Below are 13,881 nucleotides of genomic sequence, written 5' to 3' on the forward strand. Positions count from 1 at the left end.
TATATTTGAAACCTGCCGCTGCTTGGAGTCATCACGAACAGCAAGACTGTGGCTCCTAAAACTGGCAACATGTAGCAGCAAAAGATTTAACAATTATTTTTTGGAGATCTGAATTTACGTCCTTCTACATTATTTAGTTTACCTTTTCCAATTTCAGAAAACCATCTGGTCGAAATGTCCACTTATGCAAGACATCCAAGATCAATCAAGTTATTTGTTAAAAGCCAGGTGAGGAATACAAGTCGGAACATTTTTCTTTTCTAAAACTGAATTAATTTGACGCTTTTAACAAAAGTTTATTGCTCAACTAAAAAATATACATAAAATATTACTTAAGAACGACACGTTAAAAAATGTTCACAAATAATTTTCAATGCGTTTTAATAATTACTTGAAATATACTTGGTAACATGGATGGACAAAAGAAATTATCAATTCTTTTGATGCTGAGGTTTTCTATTTACTTTTAATACACAGGGGGGAAAAAACATCCGTCTTTAAACTATTCTTTCAACATAGTACTGATTAAATCTAGAAAACCACTAAAACAATTCATACATTTTCACAGTAGGCTTTTTAATATAACAGTTTTATTATTCTAATGGGTTTACAAAATAATTACTTTTTTTTTTTTTTACATTGAACTCAATACAACAGTCTCGCAAGGCCTTTGTGTGCCATGATAACTACATTTCCTGCAACCATTTTAAAAGTCTCAATTTGTAAAAGCCAGGAACTTGTAATATCCAAGTCCGCCACCAGAGGGCAGAAGTACAGGACTGGTTTCAGAGATGTTCATCTTAAGTGATGCGCTTGGCCTTATTTTCTATAGATCTTCACAGGGATGTTTTCAACTTTCAGATTCATTGTAGTTTTGATCCAGGATTAAAACACTGGAGAGACAAAGCTGCTAAGCAGAAACATATGCGGTACATTTATATTTAGCCATTCCACTTACCGTCTCTGTTTGTTCAGTGGCGAGAGGAAAAAAAGAAAACTGAACCTGAAGTAACCACCAGCATGACGTTGACACAGGCTAATGGGGCGGAAAGATTGAAAACGCACCTTGTGTGGGAGGAGCCTGATGATGCAGCACAGCTTGTTCACAACACAATTCAACTCGGATGAGAACTGCAGAACTTAACGAGGGCCGATTCTTTTTACACAGCACAATGGATGCAAAACAGAACACACGAATAACCCAGTTTATCGTCACCGTCGATATCACACCGCAGCTCTTCCACTAGACAAAGCCCAACACAACTCGAACAACTTACCGGAAAAAACAAAAAGCCAGCCTAAGGCATAAGCAAATTTAGAAGTTGATAGGCATCTTTTTACTAGTAAGAAATCCGGCCAATAACTTTCATCCAAGGGAAAGAAAAAATAAAAAGATAGTCATTATAGCTTAACAAAACTGTAGGCCTTTGAAATTGGTGCAGAATATTTTTTGACTGCATTTTTAGTTTTTAAATCCACATGGTGAAATCACAAATAGGAGGAGAATCCCATAACTCACTCATTGTCTTTACCCGTTTATCCTTGCAGGGTCACAGTGGCGATGGGTCAGGTACCCATCTCTCCAGTGGTCCCTGGGCGAGAGGCGGGGTTCGCCCTGGGCAGGTTGCAAGTCTATTGCAGGAAAACATGGAGAGACAGGCCACCATGCGCGCACACACACACACACACACACACACACACACACACACACACCTAAAGAACAATTTAGAGAGAAAAATTCACCCAACAGCTATGTTTTTGGGCTGTGGGACGAACTTCGGAAGAAGAGTGCTGCTCACTGCACCACTGTCGCCTGTAGCCAAATACCAGAAATCACTTTTAGATAGGATTTGCTGTATTCGACAGAACAGCCTGAGCAAGCAGAATGACAAGTCTGATCCAATAAGAGATTGAACACCACAGATAATGTGAAATAATCTTTAATAGATACTTACAAACAAATTTACACCAAGTAATACAAATCAAGTGGAAGCAAGCAAGGAAAAGTAGGGTGTACCACTTATACACATTTAAAAACATATAAGTTTATGATATGGCATTTGACAAACTGTTGGCAATTTGACCTACTTCCATTACATTTTGTGCAGCACTGTGTAGATTGTCGCTTTCTGTTAATATGGTGCTTTAAAACCAAAGTTTATCAAGTCAGGCACCTACAAAGTCAGCATCCAAAAACCCCTGACCCCCAGCTTTACACTTCATAGACAAACGAGACATAATGGTTCATGGTTTTCTGCCAGTGGGACCCAAGAGTCAAACATTTAAATGCTCTGTTTTCCTCCTCTCTTTGTTTTAATATGTGCAAATCAGTGCTCAAACATGGAGATTATGAGTTTAAAAAAAAATGCTCTTGGGCCTCAACAGCACATGGTCAAGAACTACTGCACTAATAAAAACAAGGAGTGACAAAAAAATGATAAAAAAAAAAAATAGTTTGTTGAAAAGAGTTTCCTGCAGGTGCATGCTACAAAGAATCACAGTGACATTATCTTTCTGTAGAAGACTGCTGATGATATTCCTGCATTGCAGCAGCAGCTGAGCAGATATGTCCATGTTACAGAGAGACCTGGACGCAGTGAGTGGCCTGTGCTGCTCATAAACGGACTCAGAGCACCAGTAACTCTATAAAATGGTCATCAGCTCTTTCCTGTGTCATGTGAACAGCAAATGTATTTAAAAACCAGCTCTAAAACCCAGAATTTCATAATGCTTAATTTGAGACTGATGCGAGTGTACTGCCATCTTGTGGTCAGATAACAGCAGAGCACTGCTGTGTTTGCTGTGTTTTTTTGGCTCAGTGTTCACCTCAGTGTCGTCTCAGCACAATTTCATTCAGATTTCCAAGGCTACAAAGACAGGAATGCATAACTCAAGCTTGGAGGTCACAGCAGATGCCACATTACCCTACAAGCTAGAAGTGGTTCACCAGCGCGGTGACTGTCAGGGCATCAGTTGGATCAGTGTGTGCATAGTACTCAGTGATTCCTGATTTTACAAAGTTAAAGATTACAATTGAAAAGAGTCATAAAAACAGGATAAGAAACTCCAGAGGAGTTTTGCAACTGACAGAGAAGCGTACTTGCTGATTCACGCAGGTGCCTATATCAGTCCTGGAGGCTTCAGTAATGCTGCCAAACGGGTTGAACCCAAGGACGATCCCAGAGAAAGAAACGAGGGAGTGCAGAATGTGTTTCGTCAGTCAACTTCGTCATTGGTAGAGCAGGTAGTTCTTGAGAGAGGCTGGCAGGGGAAGTCTGTGGATTTCACTCAGCCGGTCTCTTCCTAACGCCACCCTCACCGAACGCCTACATAGGTCCATCAGCGAAAGAGGTTCAGCTAGGAGAAGACAAAAGAGGCAGAAGGGTGAGGTACAGGATCGGCTTGCAGGGACTGTGTCGTTTAATTGGTCAGCAACCGATACGTTCTGTGACCTACATAAGAATCAATGAGAATAGTTACAGTATGAACATTAAACTGCAAACCTGCTTGGCTTTGTAAGCACATTATCAAGGTTTCAAATAAAAAAAAAACAGCGTGCTGAAAAAAAGACATTGTTTCATTCCTTATGAGCAAGTTAAATTCAGCTGATCAAAATAGTTCAGGTTTGAAGCAGCTGAACCAGGAAGGGGAAGATCTGGTTGAAGTTGGGTCGTTTAGTTGGAATTAGCGGCATGTAGATTCAGCATCCAACTAAAAATAAACAAGGTACAAAACACATTTTGATCTCATGTCCAAAAGGGTTGAAATTTTGATTCCATTTGTTTATTCTTAGGTAAATGGATTAAAAATAGGTTAACAAAAAACATAAAATAAAGGCCTGGTACAATACTTTTAGTTTTACAATAATTCTGCACACCATCAGTTGCTCACCAGTTGTGAACACTGATATGTTTACGTGGGAATAATTGTTTTAATTATAAATAAAATTAGATCATATTGTAGTACTTGTTGTCCTGCCCCATGCCTGCTTGCAAATAAAATCAAGACTATTTGATGTACAATTATCATATAAATTGATGGGAGTAACAAATGTACAAAATCCCAAGGAGGAACTCTAAGTTTAAATGGCAGTCAGTGGTTAGAAATGAGAATCTCCTTTGCTCATTGGTAATCTAAACAGTTTTTGTTTTTTTTTTAAAAAAGGGTTAACATACAGTCAGATGAACATCAAGGAGGCAAAACACACAACGTATTGGAAGGATGCAGTGTGTACCCACTGCAGGAGTCGGGCCCACACAGGCAAATTGTGCCCCACGTTTGGCACCAGTTGCCAAATCTATCCAGGAAGTAGGTAGATTTTCCAACTGCAACCTTTCTGTAGAACACATCAGTCAAGCTGTCAGATAAAAGACTTGGCAACTATTGTTCTGATGAGGAGGAAGAAACTAACTGCAGCTAAGAGGGTGTGGGTTTTTATCAGAGTTCAAGCAGGCCCGTGTTGGAGCCACACTTCTAAAACATCGGCTACATGTCTACCTCTGCATAGGGAGCATTGCCAAGTCTGAAAATGGCTTCCATCTTAAGGCGTGGAATCAGCTCTGCTCTTCAGCTAAAAGAGAGATCGTCACTTCAAACTGTAGATTGCTTTTTGTGAATAAGAGATTATCTGTGGAGCTTTTCTTGCACAGGCAAAAAACTAGGTCAAGGGATCTGAGTCAAACATAAAAATCTAATGAGCACAAAGCACTTGGGATAGATGGGTAATACACGGTCTGATGTGCACCAATGTTTCCAGACCAAAAAGCTGGGCAAAATGGGATTAATCCAGTCGCAGTTTGTTTGCTTTAGTCTCTGTGATACTGAGCAGCATCAGTTTTTGATCCTGAACAACCAGGAACCTCTTGATATTTCACAAACATCTAGTCAGGAGACTTTCCAACCAACTACTGGAGCCAAAGTACAGTTTGTGACAAAGTAGGGCAGTTCCCTTGAAGACCAATCTTTACAGTGAAAAATCCTTCTTCATAAGGACACAAATCCCTGACATGATGAAACAGCAAGTCGCTGAAAGCATCACATAAATAATTAATCTGATCAAACTGCAAAGCACACTGCAGATAATTTTGAGCTATAACCAGTGCATAAAAAGGGTTACAAATAAAAGTCCTGCTATGCTTTGAAGGAAGCCTGTTTTGATGTGAGGACAAGGCATGGACTGTTCGACCTTAGTTTACAGCATCAATAAATCCTCTGGTTATAAAATCTCTATATACAGCCACAGAGTCGCTCATGGCAACATAATATGTTGAAACATTTACAATTCATACTTACGATCAAGTCCATTTATGTACCGGATTCGTATTTCACAGTGTCCCCACACGGCGCTCACTATTGGGTACAGCTTCTTGCCTTTGAGTCCTCTAAAAGCCACTCCGAGATAATGTCCATCCACTATGTAACCCAGAGTGCCCTCGTCCATGTCCAAGACCACCAGGAGCGAGTCTGGTATAATGAAGGTGTCGTCTGGCTCCAGGAAGGCCGGGTAGGTTTTTCCTGGAAGGTTCTTGCCATCGTGGTAGAGCTTACTTCTGCACAGGTCCCAGCCCCAGGATTCAGAGTTGCTCCCCACCAATGCCGTGTAGCCCACAGAATGGAGAGGGGCGTCGCTCGTCCCAACGCCAACCACCGCGTGCGTGCCCCTCTGACGCATGGCCCAGTTGATCTCCCATACATGAAGTCCCCTCGTGTAGCCAACACGCCCGCGGATGGCGTCCGTGCTCTGCGCCACAGGGTGCCTATGGAACACCAGCTTGTTGTCGTCCTTCACAAAAACGTTGAGGGAGCGGTCGTCGTTGTTCCACGAATGCTGGATCTGAGTGTCCAGGCTGGCGGGCGGCATGTCCAGCAGAAGGTCTAGACGAGATGGCTTGGTGTGACTCAGGGCCTGCAACTCCAATGTTAGGGGACTGAACGCCGGATCCCGCATGTCAATAGTTTTAATGCCACCTGGGACTTTCTGCCCCATGCTCCAGGTGGGTATAGCAGCTCCTCGATCCCCGCCTCTTTCTCCTCCCCCCGCCTCAAAGACTAATGGGGGGAGTGGTCAGCCTCAGAGCCTCTCCTCCGCCGTGCTCCTGCAACCTGGGACGCGTCTTATGTGGACCACCAAGACGAGATGTTAAAGACCAGTCTGGACAGTTGAGAGATGAAAGCACAGAAAACAAGTCAGGAAGTTTGTTTTTCTTGTGTGTAGACTTTAAATGTGAACATTAAGAGTAGAGAGGTGAACCAATCAACATTTTGTGGCCAATTTCCAAACTGGAGTGTTTTAAAAACTACGAACAGTCAAATGTTTTTCTAACCCTCTTAGTGCGAGTGGTCATTTGTACAAGGGGTTTACTATTATTTTAAAACAGTAGAAATTATGGAATTAAGATTTGTTTTGTCCTTAGCATATCTCAATTAGCATGGTTAGTATTACTTACAAACACCAGTCTGAATGTATTCGCTTTGCAGTAACTGATGTTTCTTGGAAACATCAAGTTACTCCAATCCCAGCAAATTTCACAAGACAAAGATTCAAACAAGCCCCATTCACACCTTGAACTAGCCAAGTGTGACAGGAAAATGTGACAAGATTTATAGTGACAATGATAAATTCTGATTAGTAATAGTTGAAAAACACCCCCAAATTGACTTAATTTTTGCTTCTATTTTCATTACTGTTGATTCATTGAGACCTTGGATACTTAATCACACTTATAAATGGTTAAATAGTTATTTCATATGAAAAAAAAGAAAAAAAAAGGGAAATAGCTATGCATCATCACTGCAGTTAGCTTATCTAAAATGTATAAAGCTCACTAGCTAGAATACTGTAAATATAAAGAATATTTTCTTAGAAAGCTGGGATTATATCAATCAGTGGATGCAATCGGTGAATTTCATTTTTGGTACTGGTCATTTCAGCGGAGGCCTTTTCTTTGAAAGACATTTCATACAATGCACAAAATCTCTGTATGTGGAATATCCAGTCATATTTATGATGCAATTACGCCTGTCACGATAACAAATTTTGCTGAGTCATTGTCTAAAAAATTATTGCAATATACGATAATATTGTTTCAAGACCTTCTGACACTGATTTAATGGAAATGACGTAATAATCCATGCCATTTCCTGCCATAGATAGATGCACTTTATTTTCAAAAGAACACAACACTGGAACTGATCAACTAAATAAACAAAACAACCAAAAACAAAAATAAAATGGATTCTCAGTCTCCATCAACAAAAAATGTACTTGAATAAAAAACTAAACAACATAAAGCCAAAGTGGAAATAAATACTGCATTCAATCAAAAGAGTGCAGATTATGAAGTCTGTATACTATATTGCCCTTCAGTAATCAAGAGATTTAAGTAGAGAAGATGGGCACATCCGACTACCTAATGCAGTAGTAGTTCACACTACACGATTTTTTGCCCCAATTTTCCCCTTACGATAATCCCTAAGATTATCGCTGGTGATTTCGTAACCGATCATTCTGCAGTGTATGGTGTGTTACGATAGATCGTCGTGGCCGCTCCGATCTAAATCGGGGGTTTTCCCCGACTGGGAGCGTTAACGCTGAATGTGACAGGTAGCCAATCAGAAAGCGCGGATTCTCCTCTGCGCTTTCTGAGGGGAAATTACTGAGGGGAATCCCAAACAGCTGACATGGCGCAACCCGAAGTTCAGCTGACATCGGAGGTGATATGTGGAAACAACATTAATGTTCAACATTTCGTGCAAAGAATATAGAAATGACAAGGAGAGGATTCGGAGCCAAATTGCTACCACAGTTGATAAACCCGGTAACTTTTCAGCTGTTCTTCGTTAACATGACAAATAGGTTATAATGATTTTCATTCAGTCAGGATTTTACGCTGACGCTACATGCATCACAGGTAGATTCTAGTAAAGCATTGATTAATGCCTGGTTTTAAAATTAGTTAACTGGACTTGTAGCCATTATTTTGTGCCCATGTGACTGGACACCACATGGCATGACGAACCCGATCGAACCGTTCGTTATACCTAGGATTTCTGTCGGCTTATGTGTCTCTCATGTTTTGAAAATGGGCCGACAATCGGCCCGTGTAGTGTGAGCTGGACATTACACTAAGGAAATGAGGAAGGGAGGGTCAGTGGAGAGCACCGGAGCTGAGCCTTTTTTTCATTCAGTGTCATCAAAAGAAAAAAAGGCAGGAAGAGACGATAAAGCCGATAATCAAAATGAGGTCGATAGGTTTAATTATCGTGTGATTAATTGATTTATCGTTTATCGCGACAGGCCTAGATGCAGTGGGTGAGTAAATTAATAAAGGTGTGCAAGCAAGCCATGAACTGTTTTACTGCAGTGCAGTTTAATGAGTTAAAGTTTGTTTGCTGCTGCTGCTTTATGAAGCACCACAATGTCTATGTTTAAGTTATCTCAGTCAAATTATTATTAAACACATCATGAATACTTGAAATAGTTAACTGTGTCTTCTTCTGTCATTAACAACTTCTACACTGCAGAGTGTTGCTATCGAATCCCAGTGTTTACTGGCTACAAAGGGTAGATCAAACTAAAATCATCTGACTCCAGTCCCAAGCAGATTTCTTTTTGCATCAGTCATGTAATTCCAAAAACAAAGAATTAGATCTAATGTTTACATCTACTAAGAAACGGTATGTTTCAACTGAATCTAGTTAAAAGCGGGCAAAAGCCCGAGAAGCTGCAGGGCTGCAAAGTAGCCTCAAAAGTGTCTTTGTTCTCATGTGATTCTTGGAGAGAGGGAAAAACATGTTAGGACAACAGTGTCCCAAGAAATCCTGAGACACAACCAGAAAACTTGCGTCTGCTGTCTTACAGCTGTTAGAGAGCTGTACAACTGACGGCATGATGCATTTATGAATAACTTTCTCGGTTTCGCTTAATATCTTGGGTTGTTTGACATTGTTTTTTTCCCCTTTTATCAGCTCACCACAACCTGAAGCCAACCCAGAGGAACAAGACCAACAAGTTTCTGTTATTCAACAGTCTAACGTCTGTTAGAGATTAACTGTAATAGACTGAATTATTACCCAAACAGAGGAAGCCGTTTAAATTTTAAACATTAATTGAGTTTTCCAGCTGATGTGAACACGGTCTTTAGAAAGAAGAAACTGGAGCTATGTATTGTACACAACAAGCTCCAACACGCCAACTTCTTTGTGTGTTTTTTAAAGAATTTGAGCTGGCAAGGCAATTTGAATCATATGCCACAATAGACACAGAGTTCTTCAATTCTAAGAGACGAGACCAGATCGTACAACAAAAACAAAAATAAAAAACATAAGATGATTATTAGTATTTTAAAAAGGCGAATGTCACAAAATATATACATTTTAATTGCTGGAACTTGATTCACAGCCAGATTTATGAGTTCTACTGTTAAACTCTACAGCTTTTATAGAACTTGGGGGGGAAAAAAAAAGGAATACATTTTTTTGTGAATTTACATGTCTATGAGGAATAACACCGTCTATGAAGGCTTGCGATTTTTAAATTGTTTTATGTAAATAAAGATTAAATTGGGTTGCACAGACATGGTGAGAAACATCTAAACCTAATTTGATTAGTTGTCTCAGATCACAGAGTTTTCTTATTTATTCTCTTGATTTTTACTAAATAATCAAATAGCACCGACACAACGCTTAACATAATCCGAGGACTTTGAGGATATGAATGCAACAACAACAGAAAAGACCAGTACATGTAATATATTCCAAACTGGGAAAGATTAATAGTAGAAATGTTGGGGCACATTATCCTTATAAGGCAGCAATATTCTGCTGAAATGAAAGTTAAACATTCTCCAATAATAAAAAGTGGCTTCGTAAACACATCTAGATAAAGTACAAAAACACTCTCCGGCAAATATATGGCTTTTCATTTTCCCACCAAATACCAAGAGCAGCTCAGATGCGACAGGACACCAGTTCATAACCGAGGTGTCAACACACATCATGCGTACGTTTTACGAAAAGATTATAGACAACGCAACATACATGGACGCCTTTGGATCGAAATCTCACTTTACAGTTCTAACTCTTTTTTGCTTTACAACGAATTACCCATACAAGAGTATTCAAAGGAGATTTTTATGCAGGTGAAGGTCAATCTGTGCCTGACTGTACAGCACTGCCACAGTACAGAGCGTTTTGTAATGTGGAAAATTATGCTGCTGGGAAGCCCACTCTAATTAAATTGTAGACAAGAGTTCATTGAGCACCGCCTTGGCTCTTCTTCTAATGCAAGTAAACAACCATTTAAATGGGTCATGTCTCCTCACTGATTGGAAAACAGGGGGGAAGAAAAAGCAGGCAACGGGTGGCCTGCATTTAAATGTAAACCATCTTCTTTTCATTGGCTGTCCAGCACTCAAAGAATGAAACGTTAATTTTCGCAACCTTTGGGGCAAGGACTTTACCATTATTCCTCTCACCAACCAAAATACCTAAACAGAGCACATAAAATGTCTCTCTACTTCTTGCGTTGTAAATTTTTATAAATATAAAACACTGCAAGTAGTAAAAGCTGGCTTGTGGCTCGCTTTGTTTTAGCAGGCTAAAGGCCTGGGCTGACTGGGGCTCCTGGGCCCCTGGTTTGGGTTAGAGTTGATTGCAATGCAAGAGGAAGGGCTCATTGAATTTGCTGAGCCAAGGAAACACTTGTTTTGCATGTAAGGCTCAATTTAAACTGTGCCCAGTTTAAATTAGGCAGATTGTTGATTGGCACATTTGGGTAAAAGTTTACCAAAGTCATTATCCTTTCATCAGTGAGGAGAACAAAACTCTTGCATGCTATTTAGCTTTCAGGACACACAATGTTTTATCTTGATAAGGCTAAAGAAAAAAAAAAAAAAAAAAAAAGATTTTTATGAAAGGTAAGAATTTTTACTTTTAAATTGTACCATACCCCTATCCCAATTCGTTTTGGAAAGATACTTTAATTTCCCAGGTCACCCTATTGTGGCACATACTGACTTCCTTAGTGTTCCCTATTGTCCAAGTTTAGGGATGTTTATACCAAGCCCTCAGGACAGCTTACATCAAAGACTTGCACTGATTATACTGATAAGACAATGCAGGTTCAACAGAATGAGGTAGCTTTTTTTTTCCTGTTTCTTTTAGACGTGTTTAATCTTAAAAAGAAAATTACATGCGTTACTTGTAGGTTGAGAGTTACCCAGAAGAACAGCGTTTTACGGCTCGACAAAACCTGAAATACAGCTATGAACTATTAATGTCTACCTGAACATTGTGTGTTTAACAAGCTAACATTCTGAAAGCTGTTCATAAGGTTCCCGGTTAGCTACTTTTACCTTCCTTCTTTAACTTCAACTCTGTAAATAACGACACTTCCGTTTAAAACAGGTTAAGACACTCACCTCTTCACAAAAAAAGCTAGTTACTCTTCGTCAGTACTACTAGCTGAAAAGGATTAAAGCAAGTCCTTGAAGTGTTAAATGTGATTTAAAATGTTCCGGCTTGTTTTGATTAAGCGTATTCGTTCAAATAGAGAAAATGACCATCGGTGGGCCTACTAACCGCTGAGCTTGCCATGTTAGCCGTTGTTAACGCAGGCTAATCGCCACACAAGCACTCGTTGTTCGACGGGTTTCCAAGGGAGTAAACCAGAACATTGGAGATCATTAGTTTAAAGCCTTGTTACTTTGTAACAGTTTACCTTAAATCGAGTCGCGTTCTTTATTAAATAAATTGAAGAGACAGCGACACAGACCTGCTATGATTAGCATAAATAGCAACATAACACGGCTAATGGTACCAAGAAGCTACAAAGACAAAACACGGATATTTAACGGAGCTACACTGAACGTTAGGGAACCGGGAGTCCTTAACGGCCAGCCGTTGTTTCCCCGACACCAAATATGTATTTAGGACGTGAACAGAGGAACACCGAAAGGAAAACAGACGCTTAAATGAACAGAGAAAACCGACCTTGTTTAAGTTGCGAGGCGGCGATTAGTAGCAGGAAAACGGGGTCGGGTTTCTCCGTCTACTTCATAGCAGTTTTCCTTGCTGTTTCACCTTTTACCATTTGAGCCCCCGACATGAATTAGGTGAAATGGTGATGACTGCTCTGACATCGCTCGAATCACGTGGTAAAATGCTCCCAGCTGCACCAGCAGATTAGGACCTCCCCGTGACGATCTGCAGTAAGACGAGAGGTTCTGCCTGCAGACACTCAATCCAGTAGAGCTCCGGAGGTCGGACGGAAGCAACTAATCTCCGCCATATTGTGAGTGGCATTTCTTTTCATTAAAGGTGCAGTATTATGAGTTTTCCAGTTACGTAATGCCATTTTATAGCACAATCGAGCAACAATAAAGTTACCTTCAGTTGTTATAAAAATGCTGCATATATCAAATATGATTCGACTTTGTAATTTTATGCCTTGAAATTGGGCCTCTCATTTACATGAGAGGGCCATTCTCTTGAAGAGCTTCTCTTCAAGAAACTCCTACTCTTTCTGACACTCCATATTCAGGAAATAATCACAACACTCCTCTATTAACTCTTTAAAAAATTTTTTTACCAGCATTGCGCTGGGAAGTAGCTCGTATAATGAGCTCAGCAGATTCCACCAGCTGGCTAGTCTTAAGGAGCTGAGGCGCAGAAGCTGGAATGCTGCAGCTCCGATTAGGAGCTTCATCCTTGAAGGTGGCGCTTTGTCCCACCACGCGTTTTGCACCGCTGAATGGCTGCTATGGGAGGTTAAAGAATTTCTCAAACAACACTCCAGGTAGATTTTTGAGGAAATAACATTATAACAAGATGTAAAGCTCAAAAATGTCAATTTTGCATAATACTGCCCCTTTAAAGGGACCGCTTTATGCATTTTCCAGGCTCATTCAGTTGTTATAAAAATTGTATACATATTACAAACTTGACTTGACGTTTTATTTCTTTCCCTCACAGAAATCTAAAGTCATACTTTTTCCTCCAAAAAAAGAATGCAGACCGTACCCCATCAAGACACTAAAGAGCACGCCAACTCAAAATACTGCCACAATATTCCACACCGCATCTTCCAAATTTTCTATTCAGGAATCAACTTGCCATCCTCTGAGCCCTGAGGCCCCCCGTCTATCCCCACAGCTCTATGGGAGGCGCTGAAACCTGCAGTCATCTCCATGCCTCCCGTTGACTTCCTCAGCTCCTTCCTCCCAGAGCACAGATGGATTTCAGCGATGGCCTCATTTTCAATAAGATCAGCACACTTAAAACTCCAGAAACAAACAAGAGATTTTCTATAAAAACTTAACTGAAGTCCAGTTTTCTTTTTAGATGAAAATATCCTTTCGTGCCGTTTCAATGCTGCAGCACCTCTCTACTGCAGCACCTCCTATAGGCAACTTTTTGCCCCATTGAGAATGCAATGAAGACTAAAAGATGTGATGCAAATGGTTACCTAACATTTTGTTTCATACATTTGAAATGAAATGAAATTTGAAATGAAATTTTATTCGAACATGATACAAATATAAAAATAAAATAGTGCACAGTAACAAGAAGTGCATAAGAAAGAAGAGAAAATACAGATTTTTTTGTTTCAGTTAACATATCATGCTCAAAATGGGGTAGGAAGAAGTGAGAACTTATAAACTCCTACCCCCTAAACACTTGAAACTTTAGAGTCCTACTGTCATTAAAAAAATCACAATCAAAGTGGCAGTCAGAAGTAACAGTTACTAATATTTACCTATACATTTTCCCATTTTATGCTGGTTTGTCTTTCTAAACCCTTACACCAAGTTATCTGCAATACACACCTTATTGCTTTCTGTCACCCATATGTGTATCTATTGAAAATTACCTCTTTGTACT

The 13,881-nt window shown here is 39.9% G+C and overlaps 1 protein-coding gene across 1 annotated transcript; it reads right to left on the reverse strand.

Annotated features, from left to right (window-relative positions):
• Nucleotides 1-1,924: 1,924 nt before the first annotated feature.
• spsb1 (splA/ryanodine receptor domain and SOCS box containing 1) lies at nt 1,925-12,253 on the reverse strand. The gene is made up of 3 exons (XM_014975751.2): nt 11,992-12,253; nt 5,293-6,151; nt 1,925-3,357 (listed from the first exon to the last, which is right to left on the reverse strand). Exons 2-3 carry the CDS (start codon nt 5,984-5,986, stop codon nt 3,230-3,232), a joined length of 822 nt encoding a protein of 273 aa, XP_014831237.1. The 5' UTR covers nt 5,987-6,151; nt 11,992-12,253; the 3' UTR covers nt 1,925-3,229.
• Between the last annotated feature and the right edge of the window lie 1,628 nt (nt 12,254-13,881).

This window comes from Poecilia mexicana, unplaced genomic scaffold (genome assembly GCF_051168715.1).
Source record: "Poecilia mexicana isolate PSO_F unplaced genomic scaffold, ASM5116871v1 scaffold_7, whole genome shotgun sequence".
In the NCBI taxonomy this organism is placed as follows: domain Eukaryota; kingdom Metazoa; phylum Chordata; class Actinopteri; order Cyprinodontiformes; family Poeciliidae; genus Poecilia; species Poecilia mexicana.